General features: G+C 40.4%; 2 protein-coding genes across 2 annotated transcripts; both read right to left on the bottom strand.

The window, feature by feature from the left end:
• Positions 1-1,448: 1,448 nt before the first annotated feature.
• LOC117953305 (CD276 antigen homolog) lies at positions 1,449-6,688 on the bottom strand. Its single transcript, XM_034886196.1, has 5 exons — positions 6,398-6,688; positions 5,773-6,138; positions 5,343-5,627; positions 3,830-3,905; positions 1,449-1,847 (listed from the first exon to the last, which is right to left on the bottom strand). The coding sequence occupies exons 1-4, from the start codon at positions 6,432-6,434 to the stop codon at positions 3,832-3,834; spliced, it is 762 nt and encodes a 253-aa protein (XP_034742087.1). The 5' UTR covers positions 6,435-6,688; the 3' UTR covers positions 1,449-1,847; positions 3,830-3,831.
• Positions 6,689-15,993: 9,305 nt separating this feature from the next.
• LOC117952423 (T-lymphocyte activation antigen CD80-like) lies at positions 15,994-20,022 on the bottom strand. The gene is made up of 5 exons (XM_034884709.1): positions 19,926-20,022; positions 19,390-19,433; positions 18,638-18,988; positions 18,260-18,538; positions 15,994-16,100 (listed from the first exon to the last, which is right to left on the bottom strand). The coding sequence occupies exons 2-5, from the start codon at positions 19,424-19,426 to the stop codon at positions 15,994-15,996; spliced, it is 774 nt and encodes a 257-aa protein (XP_034740600.1). The 5' UTR covers positions 19,427-19,433; positions 19,926-20,022.
• Positions 20,023-25,896: the final 5,874 nt, after the last annotated feature.

Raw genomic sequence — 25,896 nt, 5'->3', positions numbered from 1 at the left:
CATAAATGTCTCAATAATGTAGACGTGTACTTTGAATGTAAACAAGGTGTCAGATTACATAATGAAGCATGAAAATAGAGCTTGTTCCCAGAGACCTGCGAGTCAAGGTGAACACTTAAAGACTGAACATAATGGACATGCACAGTTCCATTGTGTTTTACAGTGGACATTTGTAGTTAACTTAAAAGAAAAAACCATGTGTTTATGTTCTATATGGCTCTTTGTGTGGTTTATTGGAGCGTTTCATTCTGCACGGCTTTCTCCCTCTCAAAGCAGCTGAATCACGCCTAAAAATGTCACTCGAACGTAGATATTGTTAGCCAGCATGAGCAATACCCGGACCCTGAATACAAAGCAGCTAAATGGCATGCAGCCGGCATTCATTTCGTTATTTACACCTGTGCTTTTCCCACTTCCTGAGCATTTGTAACCTGTCTTGTTTAAAAAAAGTTCCTGCCCACCTCCAACCAAAGTGCTAAGCACAATAAGTGATAAATAAATGAAGTGTCTGTACATGCATCATTAACCTGATCATCTTTTATGACCAAAAAGATTGCAGCACAAACCAAGATTTTAATTCAGCTATTAAATCTAGTGTGTGCTATTGTCCAGTGTGTATACCCCAGCAGCACAGGCTCCAGGGGGTAACGTGGTGGTCTAACCGTGCAGATCCACCTGGCCGTGCGACATTTCTGTCGCGCCACACACCATTATATGCGTATGGGTGACATGAAGCGACTTTAACGCATCCTGCAAAGCATGGCGGGAAGACAACGCTGCATTTGCATAGACGTAGAGCACAGGGGACACCGGGGGAAGTCTCTCAGGGGTCCTTGGTTCTAGACGTCCTACTGCAAAAATGCTCAGGAAACTTTAGTTCCAAGTAGAAAAAATGGAGGAAAAATGAATTGTGGTGCTGAGAAGGACCAATTGCCTGATGAAAACAGGTGTTTGTCTTGGCAATCCAGGGTCCCACTCCCGCCAGCAGCTCGTCCAACAGCTCCTTGGACAGCCTGAAATGTTCCATGAACATGTCTTCGTCAAGCCAGAGCTCCATCACAAGTCGGCGGTACTCTCCACACTCCCGCCGGGCAACTTCACTCCGGATAGCATTCCCAATGGCGACAACATGGCTTCTTCCTCGGGAGGTAGAGCAGAGCAGCTTCCATGATCCTTTGATTCATGGCTAAATGACTGCTCAACAAAATCCATTTTATACACATCACTTCTCCCTCCAAATTTCAAAATTCGAGAGGAAGTTGGTTTTGAGCAAATGTTTTCAAAGCACAACATTCCCCGCTGGCTCAAAACCCCGTCCATAGCAGTAAACTTGAAGAACGCTTATCAAAGTACAAATGAGGGTAGGCGTCGCGTCACCACCCTTCAGTCGGGTCACCAAAGTAGATCTGCATGGTAAGAGACCGTTGATGCGACCCACTGCAAAACAGTCCAGACTGGCCCTGTTCACCACTTCATTTGCCAGCTTTGTTATTTAACACTGGCTGCTGGGGTAACAATAATGTTGGCCAATGAGTCATCATTGTATACACTAATACTGGCACAGTTACTGGCACCAAATGGGATTGTTTGAATAGGCCATTCCATTAACGTGCTGTTATAACAGCCTCCACTCTATCTAGCTTTTGGAACTGACTTGTCTTGTAAGCCACAGGAGCATGAGGCTCATGAGTGGTGTTGGGCTACAGAAACAATGAGTACGTTGGACCTTGTATAGAGATGTACTTTTTAATAAAAATATATGTACATACATTCCAGATATGGTGTGGTTTTAAATATCTGCAGTTAGGTGGGGAAGAAGGCTGTGTGGTCGGCTTAGAGTCCAGCACCTGGAATTAGAAAAGGCAAGATGTTCAAAAGCAGGATAAGTTCCATGTATTGTCTTGGCATTGAGATTTTGATTCAGCTTAAAGTGACTATATGTAACTTTCAGTTTGTGTTGATGCCTTTGGACAGAAGCGGTAGTGTTTCTACAACATTGAGGTCTTTTCTTTAGGGTTCTGTAATGCTGAGTTAGCGTTACCGGGTGGTCGTGTATAGTTGTGATTAACGTTTTTGTCAGACAGAAAATCATTCATTTACAATAAGAAAATAAGTTACAGATGCAGTGTTGCATTTCAAGTGTTTCATACTGTAAATTAACCTACTTTAGGGTTACGGTTAAGGGTTAGGAATGGGGTTAGGGTTAGGGCATAGGGTTAGTGTTAGCTGGTCTACTGAGATAAACCAGGTATCACTCTCACTGGGTCATGAGCCAAAGCATTAAGAGATCGTTATAGCAACCAATGTAATAATAACTTAGATTGATATGAAATCCATGGATACTTTACACAAGTAACGCTACTGACGTACAACCGCATCGGGGAATCTAAAGTTATTTTGTGAATAAAATAGCCATATTACATATCTAAGGGCCATTCGGGCCGGGTTTTGAATTAACTACAATCCCATGCTTGTCTCCATCCGTGTGAAAGCCTGACCCAGTGTGACTCAGGTGTTGCCCATTGTCTTTCACTTTCCCTTTTAGCTTTTAGTTCTTTGTTTAATTTCCTTCTTTTCAGTGATGTTCCTGCCCCAGTATCAGCCATATCTACAGAAGATAAGGTCTAAAGTTCCAGCAAAATACAATTTTGGCCTATATTAAGAAATCTCCTTCTACCTTCTACCTGCATACTCACTAACTTAGGCTTTTCCGGTGTTACAAAGAAATCGGTGACCCTTTGGAATGTGTTCATGTTATGCCAGCAACATGTTCTGCCACAAATCTTTCTGTGACTTTGCGGAAATAAATCGGACCAGGGCTAAGGCGTTGGTAAAATCTATCTAAAACTAGCGTTAGTCTCGATTGCTACAGGTCATTTCTGATCATCAGATGGGAAATTACCCAATTTCCGATCTAAAAGTTACACATAGTTTCTTTAATAAACATTTTCCTGGGGAAGCAATCCTCAAAGTTGAACCTTCTAAAAGTTACATCTGGTTATTGTTGGCTCTCTCCATATTCTTTAACCCTTGTGTTGTCTTCCCATTAGACTTGAACTTGTCCTTCCAGGTCAAAATTGAAGAAAAAGAATTCCAGGGTTCATGTTGCTTTTTCTGATTAATTTCTCCCCTTTTCCATGCTTTTGGCACTTGAGCTGGTTTTATAATAGTTTTCGCACTTATTCTTGGAACTCATGGTCAACAAACCTCATTTAGATCAAATTCTACATTGTTAAAAAGGCAGAAATTATGTATTATTTTGACTAATAGTTAAGATCAGAGGATGTTGAGTGGATCACAGATGTCAAAGTTTGGTCCAGATGAAACCATAAAAAAAATCAAACCAACAAACCAACTTTATTAATATTGGAGATGGTCCGACGCAATTTTTTTTGCTTCCCGACAACGATTCCGATACCGAACTTGCGTAACGGGCGAAACCGAGTACCGATCCTTGTTTATTATGTTATAACAGCTGTATGCTACTATCTCTGAATGGATCTGATAGGATTGCTGTGATTGTCGTAGGTCTGGCTCCCGTTTAACTCTTTGTGAAACATAAACAAAAAATGAACGCCACAGAACTTTCTTTCACTATCCAGTTGGATGGTGGGTCAATGGAAAAATAACATTAATTAACTGCTTCTGGGCTAAATTACATGGATCAGTGCATAAACTGCAGTACTTTCCATTACCGATATCCAGGGCTTCTCCGATACTGGTATTGGAATATCTCTACTTATTATTCTTTATCAGTAGCTTTTTATCTCACCAGTTGGATATCTAAAAAACGTTGCCCTAAAATTGCTGATAAATGACAAGAACTCACATTTAGTAAATGAGAACAGCAGCAGCGGCCACCATCAGAGCTCCAGCCAAGCTGGGGCAGCTCGTCTCTGCTTCACCTGTAGGCAGACAGACATAGAAAGGAACCATCCGCTGGGCAGCTTTAGCTTTCATACTGTACCAATATCAAAACTTCTTCATTCTCTTGTTTTGTGACTCTGCATGAATCATGTTGGAAACAAGTGGTGTAGTGAATAAAGAGAAGTGTTTGTATTTGGCAAGACTTTCCCTGTTTTCTCAGTCCAAGGACTATTTTGAATAAGAATCTATCACCTAAACAAGCAATAACACAATCAACTGAATCAATCAGGGTTTGCTGACTCTGGACTATGGTGACTATGGTGTGGTTGTACTATAGTTAGTGGACCTTCATCCACAGTGCTGCAAAGGAAGGTCTGGCTAGTCTACACAGCATTCTTGGGTGGGAGAAGAACCTGCTCTGGTTTATTGGCTTTTCTTTAAACCAATCACAATCGTCTTGGGCGGCGCCAAGCGCCAGACGGAGCCACGGTGCCTCTGCAAAATAGTCTCAGGAAGGATTTGTTTTCTGGTGGAACGTGTACATCAAGTAGTTTTAGTCTCAGATTGGACAGATAGTCTAGCTAGCTGTCTGGATTTACCCTGCAGAGATCTGAGGACCAGGTAACCATAGTCCTCAGATTGGACAGATAGTCTAGCTAGCTGTCTGGATTTACCCTGAAGAGATCTAAGGAATAGGTAACCATAGTCCTTAGAAATCCACTAGAGGTTAGAACACCAACACAAACGAAGAGTAAAAGGAACCGACATCCAGCCGAAAAATGAGGGGCATCTGGCGGAATTTCCATCGGCACTTGAAATGAAACGTTGTTGATTCAGACTACTTCGCAGCAGATAGTTTGACTTTGCATTGCACCGAAGAACGGCCCTAAGCTGTGACATGATCACAACATATCATGACCTGAAGTGAGCTTTTGGTTTTATAGTACACTCTTCCCAAATGGCAATATTTACTTTATGCCCCTGGCATGATCTGGTGTGATCAGAGTCGTCTCTAGTTTTGCTTTAGGTTTTATACATAAAAAAAACTTCTGATTCCTCTGCTGGTGAAATTGACTTTTTGACTAAAAGAAGACAAATATAATTTCCTGAGATGTTTAGTTTGAAATTAATTTACAAAGAGAGTGTATAAGGTCTGCAGACAACCCGACTATGCCCTTTTATTTCTCTTTGGGATTTAAACTACCTGCTCATTCAGTCTAGGTGCAGATATCTGGGTTACTTGTACTGTTGGTCTGGGCAGTATGTCAGAGAACAGCCTTTTAAGATTATTTATGGGCATTTTAGGTCTTTACTTTGATAGGACAGCTGAAGACATGAAAGGGCCGCAGGTCGGAGTCAAACCCATGGCCGCTGCGTCAGGAATTTTCTTTCAGCCAGTTTCTGTGACTTTTATGTATTTACCCACTGGCATAAGGACTAAAACCAAAGTGCTGTTAGACAGCTGTGTGACTCACCATTGTTTAATATGCGGGTGGCGATCAGCGTCACATTTAGGGTAGGGTTGTGGACAAAACAGGTCACAGATGGATCTGGACCTCCAGGGATAACTATAGTGCTTGTGAGACTGTAGAGATGTTCTTGAGGGTCCTGCATAACTGTGGTGTTCACATCCTGCGGGTCTAAAAGGTGTTGGCTGTGAAGTGTCCACTTTACCAAAGGCTTGGGAAATCCTCTTTGGGTAGCGCAGACTGCAGTCATTGTTTCTTCATTTACAGTCAGGCTGATATTCTTATAGGGAACTATGAGTAAAAGAGAGTGCAGTCACTGACAAAAACCTCATTTCTGGTATTACTTTTCTGACAATGCTTTTTGGGAAATATTTTAATTCACTGTTTTGCTCTTGTATCAGACTATTGCTGCAAAGAAAAGTTAAATCATCCTTACCTGCAACATGTAAGGTCATTTGGCAGATTTGTCTAAGTTCAAATGGGAATCTGCTATCAAAAACTGCTCCAAATGCCTGAAAAACCCTTTGGTCGTCTTCCACTGTTGGGTTTTCAAGTTTGACTGAAATATTTCCTTCTGTGAGGTCCTGCGAAAAGGCTGCAATCCTGTCTCGATAGAGTTCATGCACATGCTCATGCATCTCCTTCCCTTTATTAAAAGAGTACAACACGTAGGTTCTGTCGTCTTGCCAGTAAAAGCGTAGATGCTTTGAGTCGGTGGTAGCAGGGAGCATCATGATACATGGGAGTACGGTAGATACACCAGCGGTAGTGTTGACATAAAGAACTTCTGTTGCATCACAAACTGAAAATCAGAAAAATAGGTTCTCAGACATTTCCATATCCCAGCCTTACAAACTGCTGTGTCATTACAGAACCCTATTATACTCTTCAGGTTTGATTGTTAAGATTACATAGTTTTAGTTCTCCACATAAATATGACACAAATGCCATAGATAATAATAGATGCCGGTGTATTTCTGTCCTGCATGCACACACACACTCAGGGACATGGAGACAGTGCAGGAAAACGTCACATTAGAATGGAAATGCAGCAAACTTACCCAACAGGAGAAAGCATGCCACCGATGTAATAAACATTCTTGATGGGGTAGGCTCACTCGCAACACAACATAAAGACAAAGCTTTGACTACAGAAATGGAATATGCTCAACTAATCGAAAACGCAAAGGGAAGACGCACACGAGAGAGCAATTTCCTCTTTTGACAGATAGATTAACTTCTGGCCCATTGTTGCATGCATGCTGACTAATCATCTATATTTAAATAACTCTAACAATGTAGTGTAGCCATAAAGACACACCATCTGTTGTAACTGTTGTAAAGCTACTAGTTCAAAGTTATGCTGATGATAAAGTGCTGTTTCTGACTCCGGAACAGGATGTGGGGCGTGGACAACAAACTGCAAGAGTGCACAAAATGGGGACTTCAAAATTAAATGGCCATTCTATTTTTACGTCATCACGTACTTTGTGCTTACAGGGGATGGTACAGATCACACTACGACATCCGGATGTCGTCTGAGGACATGTTCCCTAAAATGAAGATTAGCGCACATTAGTTCATTCAGGAAGACTTCTACCCTTCCCATTCTCTCTCTCCCAAACTAATCAGCTGATCAACTCTTTCCGTTAAACCAACCAGATTGTGCCACGATCTCTGTGAGCTTTCAAATTTCAAGTTTAATTTCAAAAGCATTGACCACTTCTCATCCTTCCCAACATCCAGCATTCCCCCATCAGAAACCCTACTCCTCATCACATTCTTCCAGGTCTTTTCTTCTTTCGTCATTTCTGTTTCCTGCACCAGTATCTAGTTTCATTGAGAGATATTCCTATATCCATATCCAGGGATTTATACCCTTTATGAATTTAGCATTGCAATGGAGTCTAATCACCACAAAATCCAAAGAACATAACATGTTATGCATATCCATCTGTGTCCATCTCTTGATGAAAATGCACATACAGAAGGCCTATGAAAAGGATATATTTGTATTTGCTAGATCTTGACAATAGGATCAAATATGATGACCAGCAGTGTTTCAGTATTTATTGAGTTTCATTACCATCTAGTGGTGACAGATCATATTTTCAAATGACTGAGCCTTAAAGCATTGGACCATGAAGTGAATTGAACATGGCTCTGAACATGTGATGTCAAATAATCATGCATCCACATCTTTGACTCAGATTGAGCAAAGCAAACCTTTTCCCTTAACACAATTAATGTAAACACAGCCTCCAAGTTACATCTTTTCAATTAGGAGACTTCATTAAATATCTCCTCTGAAAACATTGTTCCAACTTCCATCCATACCTTACTAAATTTAAATGTTTCGACATAAAATACACATGGAAGTACCCCAAACATCCCTTTCATTAACCAGCTCTGACTGGGGGATCCCAGGGTGGACCAATCAAGTTGTTTAAATGCATCGAGCTGGCAGGACTTTAAGTCCATCGCTTGATCCATTATCTGTCGAAAGAAAACCACTTGTGTTCATACCCCGCCCCTGGAAGGGGAAACAAACAAAACGGCTCTGAAAAAACCCTACTTCTCACAGCAACGGATGTAAAAAGAGAAAGGCAGTGGCAGCGAGAAGGACGACTGAGGTGGAAATCTCAGTATTTGTCTGGAAACTCCCGTTTGTATTCCTAGTACAGTATCTGTTGGAAATGTCCCTGTTTGGAAATTTGCTTGTTTAAACATTTGTCCACTTAACCACTTAATATGCAACTCCCCTATATACCCTGCTACTGACTTACAGTGTGGACTAATTCTACATCAGAGGAAGACATTGGACTTACCTGAAAGAGAATGTGGCAAATTAGATAGATAGATAGATAGATGTTTATTGATCCCAAGAAAAATGGGAAATTCAGTTGTTATAGCGGCAAAATCAGTCACAAAGCACAGAATATAAATATAAATGAAATACTACGAAAAATATACATACATACAGTATACATGAAATAATAATATGAGTAAAGTAAAATAAGAACAAATATTTGAATATGGACAGGATGGGGAAACAAAAATGCTTAAATAATATGCTGAAATGTTAAAATGTATGCTACATGTAAATAAACCAATTGTGCAGGTTGCATTAGTGCAGTAGTGTGGTGTCCAAAAGTCTTATCTAGCACCCAGAGATGACATGTTAAATTTAATCACAAAATATCACAAGTAAAACATCTCCAGAGCGTCAAATGCTTCAAAATCCAAACCCCAAGTTCATCGGGTCCCCAGGAAACTCAATGTAAAGTAGATGTGATGAAGGGCTAATGAGACATTTCAAAATCAGATGCACATCCATATACAGAGTCACCCTGCTTTATTAGATAGATTGCTTTGTCCAAATAATAATCAGTTATGCTTAAAAACATGGGTTTCAACAATAAAAAGATATTTAGTTTTTTCATACTGTTATAACAGTTTAATTTCATCAATGCAAAGAATAAGAAATTGTAACCAAAGTGAAACTGATAACCCAGAATTTGGGTTGTCTATTTCAAACCACTTTTAGTACATTTTACCCTTTTTTGTGAAGAAAAAAAACACTAGCTAGTGTTAGCAAACTAAGCACACTTATAAATAAATACATTTTAGTTATCCTAACCTTTAATACTCAAACACTTACTGGTGGTGAGCTCCAGGTCCTGGAGCCGCGGACTGACCGCCGTCCGCGGCTGCAGGACCTGGAGCTCACCGCCAGTGTTTCAGTTGGACTATCAAAAGTGTTGAGATAATTAAAAGGTATTTACAGTATTTAGAAGCGGGCTGGCTGCTAGTTAGCTAATGCTAACCCCTTTTATAAAGAGGAAGTAAGTAAGGGAAATAGCTTGACGGCATGTGGCTGTAATAAAGGTGTTCGGATAACAAAGCAAGTGAACGAAGAAGCTCCATGTGGTGATTCAATTCAGAATGCATTATCTAATTAATTATTAAGATAGGCACACAATGGCGACGAGGGCCTTCAGCGGTCACATGTTACACAGACCCCGCTGAGTTACATGCGGATGGAAAAGGGCTTATTATTAATGATGATACCACGGATGTCACAAAACAGAGGAGACGGGCTCCACTGATTTTTGAGTTGATAGAGATAACATAAGGAATGCAATCCTGAGTAAATGTACATCAGCCTATGTACACAGAAAATTACTTGAAGAAGGAAATGGACTGACACTGGCCCGCATGGTGGAACTTGCCTCACAGTGTGAAGTTGGGGTTTTCATTGATCTAAAAAAAGCAATTGATACAATAAATCACAAAATATTAATCAGTAAACTGGAACGAATCGGGATCGGGGGGTAGCTCTAAACTGGATAAGTAGTTATCTGAGAGACAGACAACAATTTGTGAAGATGGGAGATTATATGTCTGAATGTCTGGGCATTGCTTGTGGTGTCCCCCAGGGGTCAGTGTTGGGACCAAAGTTATTTTTATTATATATCAATGATATTTGTAAAGTATCTCAAGTATTGAATTTTGTATTATTTGCAGATGATACAAACATTTGGATCAGGGGACAGCTTACAGCAACTTTTGGAATTAATCACTTTAGAATTCAAGAAAATAAAACAATGGTTTGACATAAACAGGTTCTCAATAAATTTGAGTAAAACTACATTCATGGTATTGGGAAACTGTAAGTCAAAGCATCAAGCACAGATACAGATAGAGGGGGTTAACATAGAAAGTGTACATGAAAATAAATTCCTTGGAGTGATCATAGATGACAAGATTTGCTGGAAGCCTCACATAAAACACATTAAAACCAAACTGTCCAGAAGTATTTCAGTCCTAACAAGAGCTAAGCACATTCTGGATCTCAAATCACTTCACATCCTATACTGCTCACTACTGTTACCTTATTTGAATGACTGTGTAGAGGTTTGGGGAAACACTTCATCAACATCAACACTCACTACAGCCACTAGTCATTATGCAAAAAAGAGCAATAAGAATCATGCACAACGCAGAAGTTCGGGATCATACAAATTCATTATTTCTAAAGTCTAAATTACTAAAATACCATGATTTAATTGAATATCAAATTGCAGTATTCATGTTCAAAGTAAGAAATAGCCTATTGCCTGGGAATATACAAAAGATGTTCTCTGAAAGGGAGGGAGGGTAAGATTTAAGACTAATAGATGTAGAACATCAACGAAAAGATTATGTTTATCAATTTGCAGAGTTAAATCGTGGAACAAACTAAATGAGAACCTAAAGCAATGCCCAAACATATTCCTTTTCAAAAAAATGTACAAAGAAATTATTTTCAGAAGGTATAGAGAAGCACTGTAGAAAGTTTTGTTTGTGTTTTTTGTTTTGTTTATTTATACATTTGTATGAGGGTATCTGTGTATATATATATATGTGTATGTATATGTGTAGGTATGTGTATATATATGGATATACTGTATATAGCAATAGAATTATAAATATTGTAAATTGAAGGAATGCAAGAATTAAAGGGGTAGGAGTACATAAGTTTTACTTCTTCCTACTCCTTTTTGCACATGTGATAGAGGTATGTTAACACAGGAAAGAAGGGTACCTTGTTTGTTGTTTTTCTCTCCAATGTTTTAAATTGCATTATTGCATTGTTTTATTATTCCTTTTTATTATTTCTTCTTTATTTTATTTGTATATACTTTCTCTTGCATGTTCGAAATGAAGATATCAAAAGATTTGAGGAGCAGATGGCGGCTATGTCTCTGCATGGACAACAGAGGGAGACAGACACTGTTCATCATGTCAAACAAAAAGGAGGAAAGTACATGAAACAACAGGACAATTGAGAGATAAAGATGACGACAAAATTGTGGACAAAATGTATCAGATACACTGATCACATGGGAAAATGCCCTGCACGTGGACAGACATGTTACAACTGTAATGGAAAAGGTAGATTTTTATTATAAAAGAGGATGAAATTTCAGAGAGGTTTACCTTTTGTGTGGTGGGGAGTAGACTTGAAAATGCTAGTAGATAATGAGTAATGTGATGGGAGAAAATGTATGGGACAGACTGAAGGACCAACAGGTAAAATGTCATTCATGTGCGCCAAAAAAGCAAAGGAATTTGTACCCATATTCATCTTGCCAGTCATTGTCAGTTAAGGGGGTATTTAAGTGTGAAATCACAATCGGTAATAGGGATGAGAAAGCAGAGGTCATTGTTATTAAAGGCCACAGTGAACCACTCTTGGGGAAAAGAACAGACATGGATCTAGGAGTGTTGAAAATAGGTGAAAATGTCTCAGCGGTTCCAGACAAACATACACTCCAGATGCAATATCCATTAATGGCTACACCTGCTAGACCTAAAAGGGGGCTATCAATTAAAACTAACTCCAGAGTCACGAGAGATAACTATATTTGCGGTGCACAACGTAGTATCCAGGCACAAGAGACTGATACTCGGTGTGTTGTTAGCCCGTGAGCAATACCAACATGAGATAGCCAATGCGTTAGCTGGCCTTAAGGGTGTGGAAAACATCTCAGATGATGTGATGTGAACGCACAAGACCAGGAAACACATGACAAGCGGCTGCACGCTGACATGAAAAGACTCTCAGAATGTGGACTAACACTGAATCACGAAAAATGTCAGTTTAACATGGACGGACTGATATTCCTGGGGATACTTCAGTCAGAGAAAGGAGAGTAAGAGCTGTACACTAGCCTTTTTTTGACTAGGAAGCACCAACCAAGGTAATAGCAGGTGCAAGTCTTACGTGGGGTAGGAGCTCTACTCGTGCAGGACCTGCATGGAGAGATGGTACCTGTGTGCTATGTGAGTTGCAGCCTGACAGACTGTGAGCGGAGGTACTCTCAGACAGAGCGTGAAGCCTTAGCGCTGGTGTGGGCTTGCGAGAGGCTACATCCATATTTGTAAGACGGGAAGTTTGATCTAGTCATAGATCATTAGCCGTTGGAAGTTATATAGAGTCAGCGATCCGAACCATGTGCACGCATAGAGTGAAGGGTCCTCAAACTGCAGGCATCTGAATGAGTACTACACATACCTGGCAAATAAAACATTGCAGACCCGCTTTCACGGCTGCTAAAGGATACTGGAAAAAAGGAGATACACAAACATGAATCAGCAGTATGCGAGATTTGGATTAACAAGTGCTACTCCCAGATCACTCACCACACGAGAGGTGGAGGAGGCCTCCGCTACTGACCCTGAAATAGTCGAGGTACGCAAGGCCATCACAAATGGAATCTTTGAGTTCTAGAAAGCATGTGCACCAATTGTGAATGAACTGTGTGTAGTGGGATACATAGTCCTTCGGGGAAATCGCATAGTACTAGCTCATGAAGGACACTTGGGAATGAGTTAGAACCAAACAAAACCTTAGAATCCAGGTCTGGTGGCCTGGCGTGGATAAAGCAGCTGAGAAGTATTATAAGACTTGTCATGGATGTCAAATGGTATCCAGACCCGACCCACCAGAACCATTGAGAACACCACTACCAGACCGTCCTTGGCAGGATCTTGCAATAAATTTGTCAGGACCACTGCCAACCAATCACAACGTACACATGTAGTAATAGATTATTACAGTCGCTATTATGAGTAAGATGTTCTGACCTCTACAACTGCAGAGAAAATCATTGACAGCCTCGAGTCAATCTTCAGCAGGTATACCCGTTACCTTCAAGTCAGACAAGGGACCACAGTTCAAATCTGACTTATTCAGGGAAAACTGTAAAAGTAATTCAGCACGGGAGGACACCACCAAATGGGTGGAGGTATGCAACAGAGATGTGGAGCAGAAAGGAAAGGCAAAAATATATGCTGATGAATAAAGACGAGCTCAGTACTCAAAAGTGGACATTGGAGACACTGTACTCATACAGGCGGACCAAATGGACAAGTTTACAACGCCATTCAAATCAACACCACGTAAAGTTGCGAGTGAAACGGGAAATCAACTTGTGGTTGAATGTCCAACAGGAGCATGCTATCGGAAGAACACCACACGAGTGAAAAGATTTGAGATACCGGTCAACAAGACAAAGAAAATACACAGTACACAGGACGACAATCCGGGAGTTGAGGACCGTGGACTCGATGCAGACACACATGCCCAGACTAATGTCACTCAGACACTACCGCAGGAGATTGAAACATCAGACATGACAATGGCCGGACCTCAGAGGGTTTAAAAGGGCACCTGACAGACTTTGTGATTTTGTGCGCTATACATTGTGGGGATATGTTGTGAAATAGTTGTATGTTGTTGAACAGACACAGGTTGTGAGGTAGCTGCTAAGAGAAGAGCTAGTAGAGAAGTGGATGGGTTGGTTTTTTTTTAAAGGGAGGTATGTCATTTATTGGAACAGAGAGGTCACATACTGTATGTAATAAAGAGAAAGTTACTTAGGGAAAAAGCCTACAGCATGTGGCTGTAATAATGGTGTTCGGACAATAAGGCAAGTAAACGAAGCTGCACGTGGTTATTAAATCAGAATGCTATCTACTGTAGATATTAATAGTCAGCTCTTCTATTTAAAACCAAAGAAAAACACAGTACACAACTTTAAAAGAAAAGTTTCCAAAAACATGACCAATGTATACAAAATATCATACCTTGCTTGACTTGGAAGTACATTCCCCTCCCCCAGTTGAAAACAGTTGGGTGTCCAGAATCTACATTTTCAAATCTTTATGTTAAATGCATATTAAAAAAGGCCAATATGTTGTTTAAAACCACCTAAAGCGCCCTGTGATTTAGCTTATGTGCTTAAATAATCACTACCAGCTTTGGACCCTCATGACCATGAAGATTCTAATAAATAGTGTTTCTAATATTATGTTTAATAAAATGAGCTAACAACCTGATCCATGTTGCTAGCTCTAGACATGCATTATTAACACTGGATTTTTAAACTTTTTTTAAATTTTATTTTATTTTTTAAATAAAGCCAACTTAATCAGGCACCAAACAGAGACCGGCCTCAGTTGCTCTCTCAGGTGTGTCTGACTGCAGAAAATAAAGCTCCAGGTGAGCTTCCCTCTGTGATGGGAGACAAAGGAGGACCCAAAAGTAGTGGAGGTCTCAAAAAAGGTTTTATTTAGACAAAACATAGTCCAAAATACATGACAAAATGAGGGAACCAAAAACTGGAGCACAGGAGCTGGCAAAAATCCACGAGGAAGGGAAAACCAATGGGAAGGCGTCTGGTGGGGACCAAGCAGGACAACATGAGACGCTGACAGGATCAGGATGCCGGGGCTAACCAACAGGAAAAAAGTCTGTTGTTAATTAAAATCAGCAACAGATCGCATGAAGAACATTTTGAGAGCTACTCTGTCATAATTAAAACAACTGGAGACTGTGGACCAGCCGGTATGTGGGTCTGATTATATTTTATTAAATCGGAATCGCACCACAGTGTTTTTGTCACTTCCTGTTTGGCCTGAAGGCGGCTAGGAATTGGCTGGAAACTGTCCGACTTTACTGCTGCCGCCAGCTCTCGTCTACTTTACAGGCGAGGCGCAGTTCATCTCGAACGAGCCTATTAACTACACCAGGTAATTAGGATAACATAAGGCAGGTGACGAGAGGCCAGGGAGGCAGGTGAAAACATCAGGTAATCACAAGAGCGGGAAGACACAGGAAGTAACACTAAAGACAGGACAAGACAAAAATGGTAAAGTAAATTATAGAGTGTGTAAATAATATTGAATTAAATTAAAGTAGTTATTTATGCTGGAGTTTTGACTATTTAGCACCTTTAACAACAAATGTTTTACAGAGTTTTGACAGAAGAAACAAAATCCCATTCATATCCATACACATACTGTACACACATTAAAATAAAATGGGGCACCTGTAAATGACAGAAAACAAATGAATGTACATACAATCAAATTAACAGGTCATAGTGTAAAAAGAAGATGAAGAAAAAGAACCAAAATCACATTAAAGCTAGTTTACATTAATCTGTTTAACAAAATGATTAAGAAGAAGTCCTTATCTCCTCGGGCGTCCTGAAGGAGAAGCCACGATCACCTCTGGTTTTGAGTCTCGACTGTGGAATGGTTAGAAGGCCCGCGTCTGAGGAACTATGGTTGCAAACAGGCTCGCATGCATTTCTGTCATCCAGTTGGGGGGGTTAAACCCTGACGAGCTTTAAAAGTGATCCGTAAAATCTAAACCAAGAGGCAGCCAGTCGCCAAGTCTCCATCCACTTGTCAATCTGAAATTCAATAATAAAAACTCTTTCACTTCATGTGAATAAATCTGGTGAAAGTGTGTTTCCATCCAACGGCTTTAAAGCCAATAAAACCTGTGGTAATGACGTCCCATGCTGCTATCAAATTGGTAAATCAAATTGATTTTAGACATTTTAAGGTGTTTCCATAAATTTTTGTACTGAATCACACAACATTCAAGCAAACATTTGCAAACAAAGATATTTTAGACAACATGGAACCGTCTACCTACTCATGATCAAGACAGGACATGCTATCATAGTGGTGGTCGTCATCGATTATTATCAGCAGCTGGAATTGTATCTGTGCCGACAAAAAATATCCTCCTCAGTATATTTTCACAAACACACACACAGGATAATTCAATCTTTTCTGACTGATGAATCATAATAAATCACTCACATTTTCTCCACAGCCTCAACAGGAAAACGAGTACAGCACCTGCAGCGAGTACAGCTGCAAGAGTTACATACAACCCATAATGTTGACTCTGGCTCCCACCTGTGAAATAGTGAAAATAATAGAGTAACACATTATTGTACATGCTGCAAAAACACTAATTATGCATTCAAACATTAAAGCGTAATTCTTGCCAAAATGCAACCTACGGTATTTTTGTGAATGTAAGTGTAGCTCCACTTTTAAAACCGTCTTAATATTATTATATATAACATTCTCGTTTTTCGGTCAATTGGCTATTTGAATGGGAGTGCTAGGGGCGCTACTATGATAGCATCAAAATCGCTATTTTGAAAACCCTAAGAAGGCTCGACATGACATGAAAGTTTGCTCAAAGCATCACCAGGGGCTATACACATGAACACAGCATTGAGAACATTGCTTGTGCACACAGAGTTTACTAAAAAGAAGTTTTGATTGACTCATTGGAGCGGATGGCGTTTCAGCTCGCCGCCATCTTGTCAGTCAAAAGAGTCGATCTCCGAATGCGAATTTACGGACTCCATGTGAGGAAATATCATTGTTGTGTTTCACTAATGACAAAACAATAAATTATTCGTGCATTTATATGGAAGTAAGCTTTAGGAGCTTTCCTCCCTCGACTGTTTTCTACTGGCTCAATAGACAGCAAGAAGAATGAAGAACAACAACGGAGAACATTCCGGACATGACCACAGACGGAGTAGGGACCCGGGGGATACGAGAGGTTCCCGAAAGTGAAGACAATATAAGGGTTCAAAGTGGCGCTTCCGTTCTAATTATGCTTTTAAACGAAGATTTGACTCAGGTACATCAACAAAAAGACCCTAGGTTGCCGTTTGGCGAGGGTTCTGCTTTAATGTACCACTTGCTTTTTTGTAGGGCTGCCACTCAGAAACACTTTAGGCTTCAGGGATATGCAGCTTTGGGAGTGTCAAAATTAATTTGTGCGACATCCTGTTGTCTTCTTTAACCCCCAATGAAGCCAATGTAATGGACTTGATATTTCATAGTTATTGTTTTACTGTCAGACTGTGAATAGATCTCGACATTTGTCGGCATTTCATTTAGCTCTCTGAAACAACTAAGACTGGCTATAATTCTTTGGAAGTAATGGCACTTTCACACCTAATGTGCAGTGGACTCCGGGGTGAAGTTGCAACATTGTTGCATTTTTCATTTGGTTGGGTTTGCTTTCCCGAGCCACATTATCTAGCTCCGACTGGGGGATCCCGAGGTGTTCCCAGGCCAGGTTGGAGATATGATCTCTCCACTTAGTCCTCGGTCTTCCCCAAGGCCTCCTCCCAGCTGGACGTGCCTGGACCACCTCCCTAGGGGGCGCCCAGGAGGCATCCTTACCAGATGCCCGAACCACCTCAACTGGCTCCTTTCGACGTGAAGGAGAAGCGGCTCTACTCCGAGCTCCTCTCGGATGACTGAGCTTCTCACCCTATCTCTAAGGGAGACGCCAGCCACCTTCCTGAGGAAACCCATTTCAGCCGCCTGTACCCTGGATCTAGTTCTTTTGGTCCCGACCCAGACTTCATGACCATAGGTGATGGTAGGAACAAAAACTGAGCGCTAGATCAAGAACTTTGCCTTCTGACTCAGCTCTCTTTTTGTTGGTGCGATAAACGGAATGTAATACCGCACCCGCTGCTCCGATTCTCCGACCAATCTCACGCTCCATTGTCCCTTCACTCGCAAACAAGACCCCAAGTTATTTAAAGTCCTTCACTTGGAGTAAGGACTCACTTCCGACCTGAAGAACTTTAGCGTTCCCAGTAAGCTATTTTAGATGAAGGCGAACAATGTGAGCAGGACAGCGGGTGAAAGAGAGCAATGATGTCACACAGACTACCAGAGATGTCTGTTCAGAACAGCTTAAAGATCGGACCGTTATCACCCCTAAATCATTTATAGGTCCGTAAATGATGTACAAGGTTGAAATCACAGGCTACTAAGTGCTCTGTTTTTGGTTCACTTCCTGTATTTGGGTCGGGCCACGCACCAGAGTTCGGATGAGCTTTGACACCAGACTATCCAACGAGACTATCCAACCAAACGCTCCAGGGTTTGTTTTAAATGGACCAATCAAGGCAGGTGTGAAAGCAACCTAAGTGTCGTTACAGTCTATTATTAGTTATTTGTTGTAACTCAAACTATATTGTTTTAATTAATTATATTAAACCCTCAAAGATGCTTGGAGCTGCCGAACTCACCAGGCACATCGATTTCTACGTTTTCCTTGATGGTCTTGTGGGAATTAGGGTTGTATATGAGGCAGGTTACAGACTGTAAGTCCTTCACGCTGACAGAGCTTTTGACAGAGAAGGTTTTCTCGGTTGGATCCTGCAGCAGTTCCGTCAGAGCTCCGTGCAGCTGTGCCGAGCCGGATATGTTTTGACCCGTCCAGGACACTAGAGGTCTAGGGTAACCTCCACGTGCTGTGCAGGTTGCATTCTTCTCATTAACTGTCAGGACTAGATCTTGGTATGGAGCTATGAGTGTGACAGAAATAATAACTTTAACACAATAGAGACATTTATAACACTTTTATACAACATTTTGGTTTGGAAGAAAGAAACTAACTTACTTACCTGAAACCTGCAATGTGGATTCACAGCATGGGTCACACGGTTTGGGACCTCCCTTCCACCCAACACTGGCACACAATGTTTTCTTGTCATCTCCCACTAAAACATTGTTAAGTCTAATGGAAATGTTTCCAGAACTAAACTCAGTATTGAAGGCTTCAACCCTGTCCCTGTATATATCAGGGATTTCTTCTGTTTTCCCACTAGCATCCCAGGAGAATAAAACGTCCTGAGACTGGTCCTCCTGCCAGTAAAACCATTTCAGACTCTCAGATGAACTAGCTGGTAAGGAGCATGGAATCAGGATGGAGCCTCCAACAGGGGCATGCAGAGGTATCTGGTCCATTATGGGTGCTAGAAGAGAGATCATAGTATTCAGAAGAGGAAATTGTGAGTCCTAATTCTGACTCATTAAAACACTGGCAACCTCACAGCTGAAAACCTCCAATAGAGTACTGGAACAGTCCCAACAGGGTCTTTATTTTTCTGCTTCCAGGTCTACAGCGCTGTAGCACTTTAATCACAACTAGGCCCAATGTGAATCTTTTGGAATATAACAATTCAAATCTCATTCTTGGGGTCAGGATTCAATTCAAAATTGATTGTCCATTCAAAATTACAGCCCTATTAATTCAAAAGCAATTTTCGATTGAAAATGTATTCTTGATTCAATTCATAGGGTTGCTAATTTCAGGAACTTCTCTGTATGATGCAGACAAAGAACACATGAGAAAATACCAAGGTGAATATCTTACCACATAGAAGTAAAATCACAAGGCTGGTAGGAGACATGTCTGCACTGTAACACACAGATAGACACTTTAGTGACATATATGAAACCATGAATGGAATCTTCTCTGGCATCATCTCTCATGAATATGAAGTTGGTCTCCGGCTGTATCCCTTTGTGGCATGTCGTTCCCCCCCCCCTCACTCGCTTCCCTTTCATGTCGTCATCTGTCCTGTCAAATAAAGGCCTAAAATGCCCAAAAATAATCTTAAAAAAACATTGAACATCAGGGTCCAGGTATTTTGTATGTAGCTACATACTTCTGAGATGTTATACCTGGCCTTGACAAAAATATACTAAAACTACTATAAAACTTAAACAAAAAACTGAAACTAAACTAAAACTAGTAAACACATTTTGAAAACTAAGTAAAACTAACATAAAATACAAAACCAATTGAAAATGTAATGTGCAGATTTAGAATAGTGTGTAAGTCTTAGTTGTTATTTTAGAGCTTGGATCATATCTGAAAGCAAAGCTTGAATAATTTTTTTTACTTACTTTGATGGCAATAATTCACCCTCACTTACTGCAGCTGTGAGACTCCCCAGACCAAATTATGTTGCAACTAAGCCCAGCCGCCCTTCCACTTCCTGCTGTAAATTAAAGACTGAAGACAAGTACATACAGTGCATGAATGGAGCATCACCGCAAGCATGGCTGTAGCCACGCCTGGACCGTCTGCAGTGGATGGACAGTCCTTACAGGTCATATCACAGGACATCAGGGCTCAATTGTCATTGAGCGTCACAGTCACTCATTTCGGTCTTTGGTCACAAACTCCCGCCACACATTGTATTTCATTTTTGTGATCATTTTGGGGATTTTTTAATTCAAAAACCACAAACATTTACAAACCGTTACAAATAATACGCTTGGACAAAGGAACTCGTCCCAGGACCAAACCACCCAGAAAGGGAAAACGGAAGGGACGGAGACAAAACAACACATGCAGAAACAGACACACACAACAGACACACACAAGACAAGGAACAAGGGCTGCAGCACAAGGCAGCCCAAAACCCAAGGACCCCCATGCATTCAGAGTCTTTACAGCTACTCCGTGTATCCGTGCCGTAGAGAGTTCCATTTAGACCACATCCAATTAGGAAAGGGTCCACGTGTGGATACACAGGTTATGGGGTGGTTTCCAACTGGTTGCAGATGTAAGTCCAGCAAACACAGCAGGTTTCTGAGTCCCAGAGAGCTGGAGGGCCGGTCATTCAGGATCAAAACATCGACAGTAACAGGTACAGTATGATTAAACAAGGCGGAAATTTTGAATGCAATGTTGTTCCAGAACTGACCAACAGGAGAGCACTCCCCGAACATGAGAAGATATGTAGCCCAGCGTTAGTTCTTTCAGGAAGACCTTAATCAATGCTATATTCCACAATAGAATCAGCTGTTGGAGGCGTTCACCTCCCTGCTTAACCAATCAGAATCCTGTACAAATTCCAAGGGCCAATCACAGAGTCAAAACCTTGCTTTAAAGCTGTTTCTACCTCTGCTATCAGCTGTCGTCACAGACAAAGAGTCCAACCCTCCACCCCACCTTCCACCTCCAGTCATCGACTCCAGCTGACCAGCCTCAACAATCCCCACCCCCCACATAACCACACCAGGATGTGTTTTTTCCTATGTGTGGTGTTCACACAGTGCCCCCCTAGTGCATTAGCAGTTATCACATTAATAAAACACCTGTTTTTCTGGCCAGAAACACTACGAAGCCTCCTTACTTTGGTGTGTTCCTTTATGTTTGTCCACAGATAATCCAAGGTAACAAAACGGTCCGGTTCTGTTTGTCCGAACACGGAGAAAATGGACTTCCCCAGAAGAACAGCAGGGAGCGATTTCAATCAACTTTTTAGAAGAAATGCCTTGTTTCCTTTTCCTACAGGTAGGAAAACGCGGGTGCGTGTTTCCAGAGGTCCGCGGTGCTTCTTACACCAAAATGAAATCCACTTTACGCACAGTTTTTCAACCGAAGTCGAGCAGAGGTTTCTGTGTTTCAGCATGTTTTACAGGCCACGGTTCCAGGCTGTGTTTGGGGTCCCCTTGTCCAATGGGAATCCAGGACCTCCTGGCGTTTTGGTCATTTGTGCACTAACGCCCACATACACGTGACTTGCTGGGTGCTGCTCTAAAATAGTCTTTTTCTCCTCTTGTCTGAGGAGACAATTGCTTCCCTTTGTTTCAGAGCTGGATCAGGATTGGAAATGTATGTGTAGGCCGAAATCTCTTTGTCTGTGGTTCCATGAGTTCCTCCGTGGTACTGGTGGGCCTAAAAGTGTTGACCACCATTTTTGGACATGGCAACAATTGTGTTAAAAAGGTAGCAATGATAGAAAGTGATTAGGCAATCAGACAGGTTATCAAACTTTATTGGAAGAGAAACTAAGCAAACAAGAAAATGATTACCCATGCAGTCTGTTGTCTGAACAGGACTTCCTGATTCAACCACAGCACTTACACAGCAATACATTTTACCATTCACAGAGACGGTTGTGGTTGACAAACAAAATTCAGAGACTTCAGTATGAAAGCTGCAATTTCCAAGAATCACAGAAAGACTAGTAAACACCAGAACGTCCTAGTAACTTTGTGTGTCTGAAACCACAACGTGTTGGGGAGTGTGTGTGTTTGTTTGAGTGGCAACTTTCAGTGCCAATGTATGCCGTTTGTGACAGAAACAGAAATCCCCTAATCTGTTAGACATGACTATTTCTTATGAAATATATAAAACAGAAATCCAGCATATGTATTTCATGTTTTCGGCTTAAAATACAGAAATGCAGATAAGTTTTAAAAGGTCAGTGAAATATGCGAGGGGAAAAGACACTAAATCAAAGACATTAAAAAAGAAGAATCATTTTGAGTTTTCCAGTGTCTTTTAAAAAAAAACATAAATCACACTGCGCTGAATCACTGCATATTGCTTTCTTAAAAGAGATTGATATAGTCTTGTTTCAGGAAGATACATGTGTATCAAGTGTTTCAAATGGGTTTGACGGAGTTCAAGAAATATAAAAGCATTGTTTTAATTCGTTCAAGGATGTTTCAGCCTAAGGTTGGCAATAGTTGACATTTGTCTTATTGTCAACCGATCCCATTAACTTTCCTGTTGTCCTCTGTTCAAATTTTACCCTTTTGAAAAATGTCTATATCTAAAATGTGAGTTTCTTTTTAGCAAAATTTCCACAAAAAATGGATTGGATTCCTTCCAACGCTCTTCGTAAATACAATTGATCACTTTTATTCCTCTGATCTTAACTATAAGTCAAACTAATTCATAATTTCTGAAAATTGAAAATTAAAATCTGAACAAGTGACGACTTTTTAAAATTGTTGTCTCTTTTTGACATGGGAGGACAACACAAGGGTTAAGAAAACAATATATTGATCCTATTAACAGGCATTGTGTCTGTATATACTGTATGGAGCCTGATGTTAGCACCGTTGTTGTCCAAAACTATTAAACACATCAGTGAGCCACATTGTGGCTCTGGGTGATACAATCCTTTATTACTATTGACATGGGCACTGTAGTTTACATGGAGATGATTCCCCCATGCTACGGTGCTCTATGTACTCATTACTGTAGCATACCCAATGTGTTTTAATCAGTGTCCTGTCAACTAATTAAACCCTGGATCCAGAAAATGGATTACCCCTCAAAAAATTGGCAGACAGGCTGGGTTTGTGCATTGTTTTATTGAGAAAATAGAGCCAACAGAGGAATTTCTATTTGCTTCTTGTGTTGTTATTAACAGCTTTACAGTGACGTGTTACAAATGAAATTACACTGTCAATCATCGAATACAATCACAAGACAAGGTTGATAAAGAGATTGTTTGAGGTATTAGATTTGTTATGTGAGTGACTTATCACACTCTGAGAATCTTCTGTACAGTAGTACTGCAATACTGTAGTGTCCTTTCTTATTGTACCGAAAGTTTTGCTTAGCCACTGAACCTGAACTGAAGTTTGGATCCAACACCAAGCGATACCAGAATCATAGAATTTGATACCACCCAGTGAGCAAGAAATCCTCTAGAACGCGACAAAAAGAAGTGACTTATGGACATCCAGAAGACATCCTCCAGGAAGATAATTAAAGATGTGTTAAAGACATAATTGTTGGACATCTAAAAACAGCCACCAATTGTCTTTTCCGGATGTCTCTGGTGCTTCCACATGCATACAAACATGCAAAAAACAAATAAACCCATCCACACTGTTCTGAGTGAGATCCGGTTTCTGAATGTCCTCTGTCTTCAGTCTCCGGGTGAGCTGTCCAACATCTGCACGGCTTTCTACGTGACTAGAGACGAGGTGGCTAACCGTAGCATGCTAGCTCGTTCTCAATGGCAAAACACTGCTCCAACAGCCACTAGTTGACCAGAATCTCCAAAAGAACTACTTCCTGTCCCTGTTCTACTTCCTGTCCCTGTTGTACAGGTATTCCACAAGTGTCCCTGGTCTAGAAGAAGTCTCCCAGCTGATCCTGCCTTGGACTGACCAAAGCTGGAGAAAGAGTTATCTAGCTGATGAGATCTTACCGAGCTACTGAGCATGTGCAGCTCCCAACAAAGATAGAAAAGACGTGAGATGTCTCACTCTGGAGCTAAAACAGAGACCTGAACACACAGGGGAAAACAGGATCTGCAGCAATGTGCAGTACTACAAAAATATGGTGTTTTAAAAATGAAACCATGTAAATCTATTCTGGTACAACCTCTAAATACAACTATAAACCTGAAAATGAGCAGAATACGGGCGCTTTAAGGCAGTCAGAATCAAAGTTGTTTTGAACGTCTTTTCTAGATGTAGCACAAATGTCAAAGAAAGTCTGTTCAAGACCCAAACTGACATGGAAATCCCAACGGTTCACGTTTGCAAGAATCCATCTTTCAAATATCTTCACTTCAAAACAGTTGTTTATGGTTGTCATGTCATGAAGCTGCAGATCCACACACAGGGTCATAGACCTAAATAAGATTTAAAGACCTATGAATAGATTATTGATGTTGTGTTACAGGCTTCATGAGTAACTAAATATGCCCTGTATGGATTCAGGAAAAGGAGACAGGAAACATTAGTTGTGTGCATTAGTTGTCTTTAATAACAAATGTTATAAATATATATGTAAATAACTTTCTTTCTCTTTTTTTTCACAAACTTCACATATTTTTCCTATTAAACGTCTTATTCACTTATTTCACAAATTTGCCTTTTACATTACAACACAAAATGATATTTTTTTAACCACTGAAATAATATAGTATGTTCTATGAACTTACAAATCTGTTTTTAACCAAATATTACCAACATTGTTGTAATCTTAATGGGTTCTCTGACATTCACTTGCTGTAGTTAGTCAGCTAGTGAAGTTTTCATAACCCATTTACCAAACCTTAATAAACAGGTCATTTTTACAAATACCCACTTATGTTATCAATGTCAAGGAGGTGCATTATACATAAATAAAAGTACAACATTACGGCTGCCATCTTGTGACTTTGTTTACATACTGGAGCTAGCAAAACTCTGCTAGTATACAGAAATTACTACTAGTTACCAGTTTCTAACTCAAATAAAACCCACATTTCCTGCCTCGAACTTTCTCATCTAACGTTCATGAGAACACAAATCATCTTACAATCAGATTCCAAATATAACAATTGTGACCATTGTGTTGGTGTCCCACTGGCATTGTTATGAATATAGCCTAATTGTGATAAAGTGCTTACCATTTTTCAGTGAACCCCAATCACAGCAAAGCTTACCCCTCCAAGAAATCCATTATTTAAATCTCAAAACATATTTCCAAACAAACTTCTTGTTCTGTTCTGAACAATTTCAAAACAGATGATCTGCAGCTGGAGATTGTTTTTTGGCCTCTGTTGCAGATCCGTCCCATTTCTAGTAGCTACAATAAAAGCAAAGAAACTAAAGAATAGAACAAATACAAAGGGGTTCGAAAGTTCGGGCACCACAGGTAAAACCTTTAAATGTGCATTAAGAAGCCAAGAAAAGATGGAAAAATCTCCAAAAGGCATCAAATGACAGATTAGACATTGGTATAATATGGCACAAAAAGTTAATTTACACTTTAAAAATAAAAGAAAACTGAAAAAATGGCGTAGGAAAAAGTTTGGCCCCCCTGCAGAGATAATACGTTGTAGTGCCCCCATTCTGCCTTCCAAAAGTCTTCCAGTTCTTTGAGATTTCTGGGCTGTCTGTCACCACTGCTCTTTTAAGGTCTATCCATAGATTTTACATTATGTTGAGGTCAGGAGATTGTGAAGGCCATTGCAAAACCTTCAGTTTACGCCTCTTGATGTAATCCACCGTGGATTTTGAGGTGTGTTTAGGATCATTATCCATTTGTAGAAGCCATCCTCTCTTTAACTTCAGCTTTTTCACAGATGGCATCAAGTTAGCGTCTAAAATGTGCTGAAATTTAATT

This window comes from Etheostoma cragini, chromosome 11 (assembly GCF_013103735.1).
Source record: "Etheostoma cragini isolate CJK2018 chromosome 11, CSU_Ecrag_1.0, whole genome shotgun sequence".
Classification (NCBI taxonomy): domain Eukaryota; kingdom Metazoa; phylum Chordata; class Actinopteri; order Perciformes; family Percidae; genus Etheostoma; species Etheostoma cragini.
This window is presented reverse-complemented; position numbering and strand designations above follow the sequence as displayed.